The sequence below is a fragment of the Elgaria multicarinata genome, chromosome 11 (assembly GCF_023053635.1).
Source record: "Elgaria multicarinata webbii isolate HBS135686 ecotype San Diego chromosome 11, rElgMul1.1.pri, whole genome shotgun sequence".
In the NCBI taxonomy this organism is placed as follows: Eukaryota; Metazoa; Chordata; class Lepidosauria; order Squamata; family Anguidae; genus Elgaria; species Elgaria multicarinata.
Genome location: NC_086181.1, coordinates 25,528,431 through 25,541,153, shown reverse-complemented (window position 1 = coordinate 25,541,153; position 12,723 = coordinate 25,528,431). Strand labels below are relative to the sequence as shown.

General features: G+C 41.5%; 1 protein-coding gene across 1 annotated transcript; it reads right to left on the bottom strand.

Annotated features, from left to right (window-relative positions):
- Nucleotides 1-1,132: 1,132 nt before the first annotated feature.
- On the bottom strand, nucleotides 1,133-8,669 carry LOC134405561 (vomeronasal type-2 receptor 26-like). The gene is made up of 4 exons (XM_063136806.1): nucleotides 7,926-8,669; nucleotides 6,522-6,749; nucleotides 2,354-2,480; nucleotides 1,133-2,034 (listed from the first exon to the last, which is right to left on the bottom strand). The coding sequence occupies exons 1-4, from the start codon at nucleotides 8,667-8,669 to the stop codon at nucleotides 1,133-1,135; spliced, it is 2,001 nt and encodes a 666-aa protein (XP_062992876.1).
- Nucleotides 8,670-12,723: the final 4,054 nt, after the last annotated feature.

Genomic DNA, 12,723 nt, shown 5'->3' with positions numbered 1-12,723 from the left:
GCCCAGCAGGAGAATCCCTAGTGATTCTTCAGTGCCTGCCTTAACCTTGATTACCCCTGGGTGTGGTAAAGGAAACTCTCTGTCTACCAAATCCTAGCAAATTCAGGAATTACACATGTGGCATGGTAATATTTATACAAAACCACATTTCCCCCCTACCACTCCATAGATGTGCATAGGGTCCTTGGTGGTGGTGATCTACAATGCCTCCAGCCATGATTGGAGGTGCACCTTCCTGCCCATCCATGCAAAAAGCAGTGAGACACATAGCCTGAAATGAGTCATGGCACCCACAAGCTTGCAGCTTTGGAACTGATTCCCCATCTTTCTTTGAGTCATGCAAAATAATGAAATTTAGAAGATGAAAATGTTGTTGCCTCTGTGTGGCTTGAAATAATTATTTCATTCTCTAGCTTTTCCTTAGCAGTGCAAATATCATATCCTTCTTCTTCTTCTTCTTCTTCTTCTTCTTCTTCTTCTTCTTCTTCCAAACATTCTCTAAAACCAACAACTTTCTCCTTCTCTTGCATAGACTTTCACCCCATCCCACACATTTTTTCTGGTTTGAAATGCGGCTTTCATTGCAATGAAATATGAACATAAATATGAAAATGGAATTCTACACTCATCAGATAGTTTAAACCTTGGCAGATCCCTGAAATAACTTGGGAATGACGTAACAGCATATACTATTTTTTCTTTTGTCCTTTAGCTCATTTTTTTTTTTTTTTTTTTTGCTTTGGATAGTGAACGGTTACACTAAGTAATTTAAATTTGGGCATCATGAAAGAAAACTGCAAAAGATAGAACAAAAGCTCACAAAATTCATTCTCTGCATCAGTTATTCTGAGTCAAAATGATATCCTGTTATTTGGCCTGGTTGGAATTCTTCCTTAAAATGAAACATGAGGGAAATGTTCAGGGTGAGTGAAATGTTCTCCCCTATGCAAGCTGTCCACCTTGAAGTGACTGGTCCATGACTTCTTATGATAAGAATTAGTCATGAACAGTGGGACATATTCACACATTACATTGTACTCGTTGCTAATTGATGAATTTACCTCTATGAAGGTTGCAAACGTTTACTTTTCTACATTATAAAATATTGCCATGGATAGAGCATTTAAATTGTTCAATCTTTTCTTATTATTAATTGTTCCCTCTTGTTCAACTCAGGTTTCAATACAATAATGTAACATTTGGGGAAAAACATGCATCCTAGTATCCCAGCACTGGATGTTAAGATAGAAAAGATCTCTACAGCCATCATGTATTTTCCAGTGGTGCTCAGATACGTTGGAACAAAGGATAGCCATACACTGCAAAAGACCAACATGCTGAAAGTGATAAACTTGGCCTCATTGAAACTGCCTGGTAGCTTCCTGGCAAAGAAGGCCACAGTGAAGCTGGCAATCGCCAGGAAACCCAGGTATGCCAGGACACTGTAAAACATAGTCACAGACCCTTCATTACATTCCAATACTATCTCTTCAAATTTTGACTGCATGTCCACACTTGGGAATGGAGGAGAGATTCCTAACCACAGGATACAGATGCCTCCTTGGACAAGTGAGCAGGAAATAACAATGGAATTGGCCAGTCTTTTCCCCACCCATTTTCTCATCCTGGATCCTGGTTTGGTAGCCATGAAAGCCAGAACCACTGTGATAGTTTTTGCAAGAACACAAGAAACAGCTACTGAAAAGATGGTGCCAAACACAGTTTGCCTGAGAAGACACGTCACTTTCCCTGGTTGACCGATGAATAGCAATCCACAAAGAAAGCATAACAGAAGGGAGATGAGGAGAGTGTACGTAAGGTCCCGGTTGTTTGCTTTGACTATGGGAGTGTTGTGGTGCTTCATAAATGTTCTTAGCACTAGAACTGTTATGACAGAAAGGGAAAGAGCAAGGCAGGCTAAACTGATCCCCAAAGGCTCTTCATAAAACAGAAAGCTTATAACTTTGAGAATACAAAAATCTTGATTTTTGCTTGGATACTTTTGTTCTACACATTTACTGCAGTCACTCATGTCTGAAATAATAAAACAAACAAACATTGGTTATCTTACAAAAAGGCCCAATGTAGCCTTAATGGTGCCTCCTGTCCTAGACAAGATACATAGCTGTAGTACCCACTGCTAAAACCCCATAACAGCTTCAATCACACCACGGAATTAAAAATTCAATCATAATAAATGCTTTCCACTCATGGCACACATTAATAACTGCCTGTGGCAGCCTTCTCACTCTGAGTAGGGTCATGTAAAATATCATAAAAATATGCCTTAACAGTTCATTTTGCAAAGAGAAAAAAATGTGTATTCTCAGAGATACATCTGTATACTTCTTACCCTCCTGGTCAGAAATCTTCCCTTCTGGACATGGGATGCAATCATAGCAGCAAAATGGCTCTCCCTCCTTCACTCTCTTGCTAGAACCAGGATGGCAACTCTCACTACATACGGAAAGTGGCTTCACCTAATGTATGAATGAAAGAGATTAATAATGAGTTTGGAATCCTTAAGGCTTTGCGGCTTATCATATGTTTCTGTAGTGAGATGGCATCTCAGTCATGTATGAATGGGCTCATTACTACTGCCTGTTATTTAAACAACTAATATAGGTTATGGTACAGTATTATATCTATATTTTAATAGACCTTTTGCACCATGTCCTGCTTTGTTGGTCCCTGGTCAACAACTGTTTGGCCACTGTGTGACCAGAGTGCTGGACTAGATGGACCCTTGGTCTGATCCAGCAGGGGACTTCTTATGTTCTTATGATTGAACACCAGTTTATATGTTATTCCCTATTATGATCCCACAAGGTCTTTTACCTAATAAATTGCTTTTGCATTAGCAATATTACATTAGACATAGGTGGGATCTACACTACTGCTTTAAAATGGTTTATAACAGTAGTGACAACTGTTGGGGGCCAGGACACACTCCATATACAAAATGTTTTCCAGGTGTCGTATTCTGCTTGGTGTAGGTCCAAGTGTAGAGTCTATTTTGTTCCATGTAGATATTGATGTTTCCAGTTGGAGGTCTCCTAGCACTACAATTCAAAAGATCTGAGCTGCTGTTATATCTTTCCTTCCTTAATTCTTTTTTTCTTTTTCTTTTTCTTTTTTTTCTTTTTGTGGTAAGAAAAAGGGAGTGGTAAAATGTGGGATGGTTACAAATTGAAAATGATTATGTCTAAATCACCTCTAAAATTCCACAGATGAGGCAAAACAATTACCAGTGTGGTGTAGTGGTTAGAGTGTTGGACTCAGGAGATCTGGGTTCTAGTCCCAGTCGGCCATGAAGTTCACTCGGTGACTTTGGGCCAGTCATTGACTCTCAACCTAACCTATCTCACAGGGTTGTTGTGAGGATAAAAAGACGAGGAGGACCGTGTAAGCCTCCTTCAGTTCCTTTCAAGAGGAGACAAGGTGAGAAATAAGTGTAATGATAATTGAATGATAATAAAGAAAAATAAAGCCCCATCTGGAATGATGCATCATGCTCATTTATGAACCTGCAAATAAACTCCAGGCCAATTCCAAATCTGTGTTAAGAGCAATAGCTTCTAAAAGATCTAAGATAAATACCCAAATATATATGATATACACCTGTATATCATATTTTAATTCATGTTTTGATATGGTTGGGAAACATTTCCTTCAGCATATGGTTTGAACTCAATTTGGGATACAGAGGTATCAAAATAGACAGTATTTGAAATGTGAAGCTACCACCAATCTTCCTGTAGGTTGGACTGGCATCAACATGGAAGACTGGTTAGTTTTTGCTGACAGGTGAAAGCACTTCTTTTCCATCAAGCTTTTTGATCAACAGTTGGACCTATGTATCACAGAATAGTTGAGGGGAGGTATATGTTGAATTCAACACTGGCTGACAGGCATATTTAGAGGATTCTGGAAAGACGGCTTATTATATAACGTGACTGCAGTGATACCATTTTGCTATGAAGGATAGAATATGAATACACAGACACACCAGGACCAGATCTACACCAAGCAGGATATAATACTTTGAAAATGGTTTGAAAACTGTATGGGCCTTTCTAGACTGAGGTTTAGCCCAGTGCTTTTTGTGAACCACCCAGAGAGCTCCAGCTATTGGGCGGTATAGAAATGTAATAAATAAATAAATAAATAATGCTTAACAAATCCATATGATGCACAGGGGATCCCAGGGTCAGGCACGGGTGAAACCTCCCTGGGCGCTGAGTAAGTGAAATCCCATTTAGCCCGTTTTTTCCTGTGGTCCAGGCCTCAGTTCGGGCTGAAGCCGGGACCACGGGGGTGTGGACTGTTCCGCCGCTTTTCCCAGCTACCACACTTACGCACGAGTAGCCGGGAAAAGCGGTGGACAGGCCGCTGTGCCCATCGGGCCGGGGGGGAATCGCAGGGGGGAGAGATGGGGGCGAAGAGCAGATCTGGCAGGAGAGATGGGGGGAGAGCAGAGCCAGGGTGGGGAGATCGTGGCCAGGGGGGGCAGAGGGGCATCGGACATGGCGAGTGGACAGGTGGGAGAGTGAACATGGCGAGCAGGGGGCCGGGCAAGCGGGCGGTGGATTGGTGAGCAGGGGGCCGGGCGGATGGGCAAGTGAACATGGCGAGCACGGGGCCAGGTAGACGGGCGAGCGAGTGGGGGGTGGACATGGTGAGCAGGGGGCCAGGCGGACAGGCAAGTGAACATGGCGAGCACTGGGCCGGGCAGATGGACGAGCGAGTGGGGGGTGGACATGGTGAGCAGGGGGCCAGGCGGACAGGCAAGTGAACATGGCGAGCACTGGGCCGGGCAGATGGACGAGCGAGTGGGGGGTGGACATGGTGAGCAGGGGCCGGGCAAGCGGGTGAGCGAGCGGGCAGGTGGACATCGTGTGCAGGGGGCAGGGCAGACTGGTGAGCGAGCGGGGTGGACATGGCAAGCAGGGGGCTGGGCGGACGGGCAAGCGGGCGAGTGAGCGGGCAAGTGAACATGGCAAGTGGGGGGCCGGGCAGACGAGTGAGTGGGGGCATCAGACATTGTGGGGGGGAATCGGGGGTGGGGGGAGCAGGGAACCCTTTTTTTAAAAAAGAAAGACTTACCTTGTTAGTGCGCTCCTGCGCACATGGCCCCTTTAAGTTGAAAAGAAAATGGCTGATGCGACGGGGCTTTCCCTTATCTCACGGGTAGACTGGGGCGAAGGCCCGCGCTAGCTGCAGCGCAGCCTCGCCCCTACTCCCCACCGGATTAACAGGTAGGTCTAGCAAGGCCCTATATGTAAGGCCTTGCTAGACCTGGTGGATAATCCGGGGGAGAGGAAGGGAGACCTCGCATTATGAATAAAGTGAGATCTCGCCCTTATTCACACACGAGCCACGACAAGCTCTGGAGGAGATCTGTTGCGGCTGCCATTTTGTTTAAGTTTTAAAGTGGCAGCAGCAGCTCAGGAGCCAGGAAAGGTAAGTAGGGTTTTTTGGGTTTTTTTTATTCTCCTTCCCCCCCCATCCATGATCTCCCCTCGGCCCCGTTCTCTTTCTCCCACCCACCCACAATGTCCAATCCCCTGCCTGCCCCCCACCCGCGATGTCCAATCCCCCGCCTGATGTCTCCTGGGCTGCAATTCCCCCTGATGTACCCTGGGCCACGATTCCCCCTATCTCCCCGGCCTCTGTTCCCCCCCCCCCATGTCTCCACTGTAGCTCTGATGGCCGCAGCGCTTCTGTGGAGTGCTGCAGCCCATCTGCCGCTTTTCCCGGGAGTAAATCCGGTAGCTGGGGAAAGCAGCGGACCTGGCTACACACCTGTGGTCCTGGGCTCAACCTGAGACTTCAGGAAAAACTGGGCCTCAAGCAGTGCTGGTTACCCCGAGCCCAGGGAGGGTTCACCCCTGCCTGAGCCCGGGATACCCTATTTATCATCTGGATGAGGCCCCGTCTAGGAAGGCCTGTAGTGTGTCCTGGGCCTAAACAGTTGTCACTACTATTATAAACCATTATAAAGCAGTAGTGTAGATCCTGGCCAAGCAAACATATTCTCTCTTCAGCAAAAGCATGATTCATTATGTTTAGCAGCATCCTGACTTTGCACTTATTCATTTGCAACAGAGTGAAACAGCCAAGAAAACTCTGAATATAATGATATTAATTTGTATGTTAGGTTCCAGAACACAATGCTAATGGGTGCGGGGAACAAACACATATTAGGTGTGTTCACCTTAAGGCAACATCTAGTTTGGCCCCATGAATAGAATTTAGTGGAATGTTAAAGAAATAGTATTGTGGTTTTACATATACTCAGAATAGCAATGTTATAATTAAAATTTCTCCAACCATTTTTTTCATTCAATGTAATAAAGAACACAGCAATCAGGATAGAATCTTTGGGAGCCTCAGTAACTTAATACATTCACACACTGTACTTTTGTCAATATCTTTTTTCAATAGAAGTTGAAGTCCACATCTGCACAGAAAGTCAGTACTATTTTGAAAAATAAAGATTTCCAAGAATTGGATCCAACCTGGTTAAACCAGCTGTGCCATGTAATAGCGCCCTCATTTATGAAGAAGGCTTCCTCTGGAGGAGCTTGGGGATCCATCCACCCAACTTTCACTCTATGAAAGGATTGATTTGATGAAATAATCCAGTTGAACACATCAAATCCAGCTACTAACTCCCCATTGTGGTCAAAGGAAGTCTGTTCCCCAGCACTGTTGTTAAACGAAATACCTTTCAAAAACTGATGGAGCTAGGTTGAAAAGGGAAAGGAAAGAGCTTAACAAATACATTTCTGCACATCCATAGTTTTTTACTTATTTATTCATTTATTTATTATAAAAGTAAGTTATACTCACAACAGGGGAATGATGCCATGGATAAGTTTTCAGTGCAAGAAGTTTCATGAAAGATTTGTTCATCATTTATGATGCTGAGATAACTGGAGAAATCACTATGACAATCAACACACTTACTAGAGTGTCCGCTCTCCATATATGGTTGAACCTAGATTTTGGTGGTGTTGTTTTTTATTTATTTTTTGCTGGGCTGGCATTACCAAATTTGCATTTCCTGAACTTTTCCACAAACCAGAATAGAGTTGCACAGGGATATTTGTACTTTCCCCAATGTTATGTAATTTTTTGATCTAATACATATAGAGTGCCCAAAGCACACAACTACATAACACACCTACAGCGATGGAAAGTAACAATTAACCATCAACCCCATTTATTTACAAATATATATAAAATATAAAATAAACAGATGTATAACACTTGCACAGCTGCCATTCATGTTTTTTCAGGCTACAAACAGACCAGCTGTTTCATTTGGAGGTGTTTACCCCATAATAATCTTTGAAGATGTTGACCATACAATAATTTATGGTTTTCAGCCGACTCATTATGGAGTTTGTTCCGACGAAGCTCTTAGCAAAACTGTGGAGACCTGTCAATAAATAAAATCTACAACGCTGACAAGAATTAGAAAATAAGTATGATAAGAACTAGAAAATAATAAATATAATCTCCCATTATAAATATATGTCTAGGTTCCATGCTGACGTCATAGCCAGCACTATATTGTGTCAAAAAAAGTGTTTGAATTGTGCCAAAAAAAACCTGTGATTGTGTTCTATGTACATTATACATTGAAAAAATTATTATAAAAAAGAATTGTTGTATTAGGAGTACTCTTCACACACAGTTTATTAGGCAACTAGTTTGCCACAGATGACCGTGGAAGTGTTATGCATCAGTTTATTTTATATATATTTGTAAATAAATGGGGTTGATGGTTAATTGTTATTTTCCATCGCTGTAGGTGTGTTATGTGTAGTTGTGTGCCTTGGGCACTCTATATGTATTGGATCATTTACACTACTGCCTTCTTATGGTGTGATGCATGGAGATATTCAGTGCATTACCTGCCACATTTGTTGATTCTGAAGTTTCAGATTCCTTTGATTCCTCGTTTTTCTGTGTTTGATTCCATTCCCCCTTGAAATGTTTTTGACTCCAGATGTCAGCATGGCATGTAAAGCATGGACAACAGCATAGACAGCATTATAGATGCTGTAGCTGTGGCCAGTCATGCCCATTTCAAAAAAAGCTCCGTGAAGGCTCTCCAGCTTCTCCTCCCCAGTGCAAATGTCTCCATCTACCTTGCCCACAACTGTATTTGGTAATTCACAGTTAAAAGCCTGTTGCCAGAAATCCCTGATAAAGCCATCTCCGTTTCTACTGGAAGGATTTCTGCTCTCAACAAACAGCTTGAAGCCTGGTGGGTTACTGGAGTGAATTGTAAAGGACAGAGCACCATGGAATATTTCTGTATCCCAGTCCTTTTGATAGGCCATTGAGATGAGCTCCATCTGGGCTGTCATTATCCACACTTTGCCTTTTGATATATCCATCATATATTCTTTTTTGGATAGATATGGAAACCATCTCAAATACACCATGGAAATAGTTTCTCCGTAGAACATCATTATATTGGCGTTGCTATCTATGACTTTATCATGTAGTTTTGCCCCCCATTCTACCAACTCATTAACTTCAGAGGCAGAAATTGTCACAGGGATTCTTTCTACAAAAGCCACACAGACACCTCCCTTGGAGAACAATGGAAGTACAGTTTGCACAAATCTTTCTCCCTTGTCATTATCCATAGCAGCAAGTGCTATCCATGTCCACCTGAAGTGAAGAAATAAAGATAGAATCCCTCTATACTGAAGAGTTTCCTTAGGTGTCATTTGGAAGAAGGATAGGCCTGGCGTTTTATCATTCATCACAGGAGTAGAGCCATATATGAGCTAATGAGAGATTGGGGAGGTAAAGTAGAGAGAGTAAGAGAGACATTTAAGTAGAATTTTAAAGTATTCAAATAGCTTAATACTAAGAGGGTGCAAGGTAGGTCTTCTCTGCCTCGAAATTCAATCTGGAGTTCTGTAGAGGTGATTCTTTGCCTCGATTTCACAGGGCCCCTCCCCCTCTCTCCCCCTCATTGAATTTCCTGTCAAAGAACCATTCAGTATTGGGGTAACTTGTATTAACAGAAATGCTTACAGGTCCCTCATTTTTAAAGTTAAAGAGATAAAACATGGCACAGTGATAGTTCTTAAGGAGGGCTTTAGTCATGCCAAGTTTGAGTCAGTTCGATTCATGCTTTGATTTTTTTTTAGAAATTTTAAAATGAAAATGAACAAAAATGCTTACATCTGCATATTTTTTATAGATAAAGAGATGGAACATGGCAAGGTGATAGTTCTTAAGAAGGATTTTAGTCATGCCATATTTGAATCAGATCCATTCTCGCCTTGAATTTTTAGGGTTTTTTTAAAAAAAATCCCCACTCCAGCCTTCTCCAACCTGGTGCCACCCACCTACTCGCACCCAGCCACTGAAATAAAGAGCCTGCCTGTGCCTTACTCAGGTGAAGAAGCTTTCTCACTCACCATGCCAGCCAGCCCAGCAGCACTTTCACATTGTGGAAATGCGGATGATTGACCTCTATGAGTCTGAGCAGAAATGTACTCCCTCTCTTTCCCTCATGGCCAGAATCAGCAGTCAGTTAGTGTTTCCCACTCTCCCAAACAGTGATTGCAGGAGAACATGGTCATGGACAGCACTATGGCTATTCCTAATTGGTTAGCCACAGATGTCAATATCAAAGCTACCCCTTACCCTACTCAGCATCTTCCAAATATGGAGATATTCAATTTAGAAATGCAAGTGTGTGTGTGCGCGCACACACACACACACGCACACACACCAGGATAATTGAGACATGGCCAATCGGAGCTTCTAAAATCTCTGGGCCATGTCTCCACTCTGACATTTATCAATGGGTTTGGAAGCAGCCAACTTCTTCTTCGAATGCTCCGTGGATGTTCACGGTTACCAGATAATTCTGGGGTGGAGTGCACTGCCCTACTTAATACATTATTATTCTAGGCTAACAAAAGTGCCAGAATTTAAGGATATGATGTTTGTTTGTTTTTAAACCTATTCTAACTAATAGGGTTTATTCTAAGACACTATGTCTGTGGACTGCTTGATTCAGAGGTCACTACACCATCAGTGACAGACAAATAATGGAAAATATTTCATGTTACTCTGCTTGTGTGAAGTGGCAACTGTATTTCAACTTGTAATCCAGTGTTTACTTCAGCTATTGATTATGTACCTTCTATACATTCAGAAGACCTTACACAAATGAATTCTCAGGCAACATCCTGTTGATCATATATATAATTTTCATTACAAAGAAAATTAGATTGGAAATACTTGTAGAGGGTCTATGACAATTCCTGTATCCTTTGTTTCTATGGTAAATATACAGTACAGATGTACAGAGTGATGGCCATTTGACTCACCAGAGTCCATTCCCCACCGCCCTGTCAACTTAGAGCTTTATCACACCAGCATTATACTCTGCAATCACTGCGAATTGCATGCAAAGGACTCAGAAGTTTCCCACCTTTTAATCTGCTTTGATTGTGAAGTACTCCCATGCATCCTGCTTTAATTGTGCTTCAAAGCCAAAAGATTCACCATATTTAGCCCCTACTTTCTGAGCATATCTTCCAAGCTGCAGCTGGGGCGCAGGAGCAGGATTTTAAAGAAATGCTTACATCTATGTATGCTTTAATGATAAAGACACCAAAATTGGTGCATTAATAGATATTAGGGAGCGCTTTAAGCATACCAAATTTGAATTGAATTGGGTCATCCATTGATTTTTTAATGATTTTTTTAGGTTTCCCCCCTTAAACTCACTTCCTGGTATGCGAAGGATCGCTGTCGCCCGGTAGCAAAAACAACAACAGCAGCAAAAGCTAAGCGCTACGGGGATAATCCAAGGGAAGCAGGTACATGTGATAAAGCTCTTAGTGATTATTTTTTGATGAACACTGACCTACTGAGATGATGACCTGCTGAGATTCATTTGGCCCTGGTGTGGAATAAGACCCCCTCTCAATTGTGATGCCTACTATATAGAACGATCTCTCTATTGAGACCAGGCAAGTTTCTAGTGGGGAGTATTTCTGCTGACAACTGAAAACACATTTGTTTGCCCAGGCATTTCCCTGACTACTAGCATTGTCACAGATATATTATTTTAATGATTGGTTTCATTGCATTTTATTATGATTTTGTCCTGTAAACCAATTTCAGTTTATTTTTTGTTTGGTTTTTTGTTTAATGAAAAGTGGAATAGAAATTTTCTGAAATGAAATAATAAATAAATCTTTGGCTTCCATTTCATCCCACAAACATAATTTCCATTAAAATAAATGATAGCTAATCTTCCTAATATACATATTGTCAATCCCAGTGATGAATGGTCAAGGAAAAGGTTTCTTTTAATTTGATACTAATTAAACTTATTGGGATATTGTTAACTTATTTCCTGGCAGGTAGCAGCAAATATTCTTGCAGCAACTTAATGGATAATGAATGAAATATGACATAAAAGTATAATCAATGAACTCCAACCCAGGCTTGTCAATGACACTTTCCTCTCACAAACCTTGGGCGGATGGTGTGTACTTGCTTACACACAACCACCCAACATAATAAAGGATACTTATCACCAACAACAGCAAGCGTCACAGCTGAGGTACAGACATAGGAACCAGATCCTGTGGCAGATCCAGATGCTAACTCTGTCTCCATATCTACTCTGGCAACACTACTAACACTATGCACAATATTAGGAATTCATACACCTGCTCCTCTTGAAATATATAATATGCCATTATTTGCCAGCAACACCCTACTTCTTTTTACATAGGACAAAGGCCCAGTCTGACATGAATGGCAATATCCAGGAATCAGTGGGGGGACATATGAACCTCCAGGACATTCTGTGAATGACCTTGAGGTGGCCATTCTTGAACAAAGTAATTCAAAGACAAATTCCAACATGACTTTTCTGGAGTAGAGTCCATAAAGAGATTCAACTCTATTCCCTGTTGTTTGAATAAGGGCAAAGGTTTGTTTATATATTTGTTTTAATCAAACTACATATGCTAATTGGCTCATCACAGCAATCATGTGTGTGTTATCACCCAAAGAACTTTTTGTGGATGGCAACTGTTCAATTAATCTTGTATTTATTTTGCATTTCAATTTCCTCTGATGACACAGTTTATATCCCATACCCCAGCATGTCTATATAGATCTGCCAATTTGAGGTTCACTTCATGCATCAAGTTTAAGCCAGAATAAATGTGTTGGGCCTTAGCTAGACCTAAGGTTTATCCTGGGATCATCCCAGGGTTATTCCTGTTCATGTAAATGACACACAGGATATCCCGGGAACAGGCAGGGACGACCCCGGGACGATCCTGGGATAAACCTTAGGTCTAGCTAAGGCCTTTGTTTCTTTGTTATTTTGTTATAGTTGTGTCCATGAAAGCTTTATGCCATAATAAATATGTTTGACTCTTTGAACACAACCTTAAATGGACTTACTAAAGAGTACCCCCAATTAAAAAAAGTAGGATGCACTTCCAAAAGCATATGATTGCATTGTTTGTTGATTAAATTTTTCTTTTAGTATTTGATAATCTGGATTTTTATCCCATTTTTAAAGCAAGGGCAAGGATCTTTATTGTTTAATGATTTGCCAATTTTTATTTTTTTTTGTCCTGACATTTTAATCAGAATTTGTTTTCTTCTCCTTTTTTGTACTATTTATGTTGGTTTTATAATACG

Coding starts and splice junctions, on each gene's coding strand:
- LOC134405561 (XM_063136806.1), bottom strand. CDS start 8,669: ATGGATAATGACAAGGGAGAAAGATTTGTGCAAACTGTACTTCCATTG. Junction 6,750..7,925: donor AGAATCAACAAATGTGGCAG/GTAATGCACTGA, acceptor TTTTCAACCTAG/CTCCATCAGTTTTTGAAAGG. Junction 2,035..2,353: donor GAAGATTTCTGACCAGGAGG/GTAAGAAGTATA, acceptor TTATTATTTCAG/ACATGAGTGACTGCAGTAAA.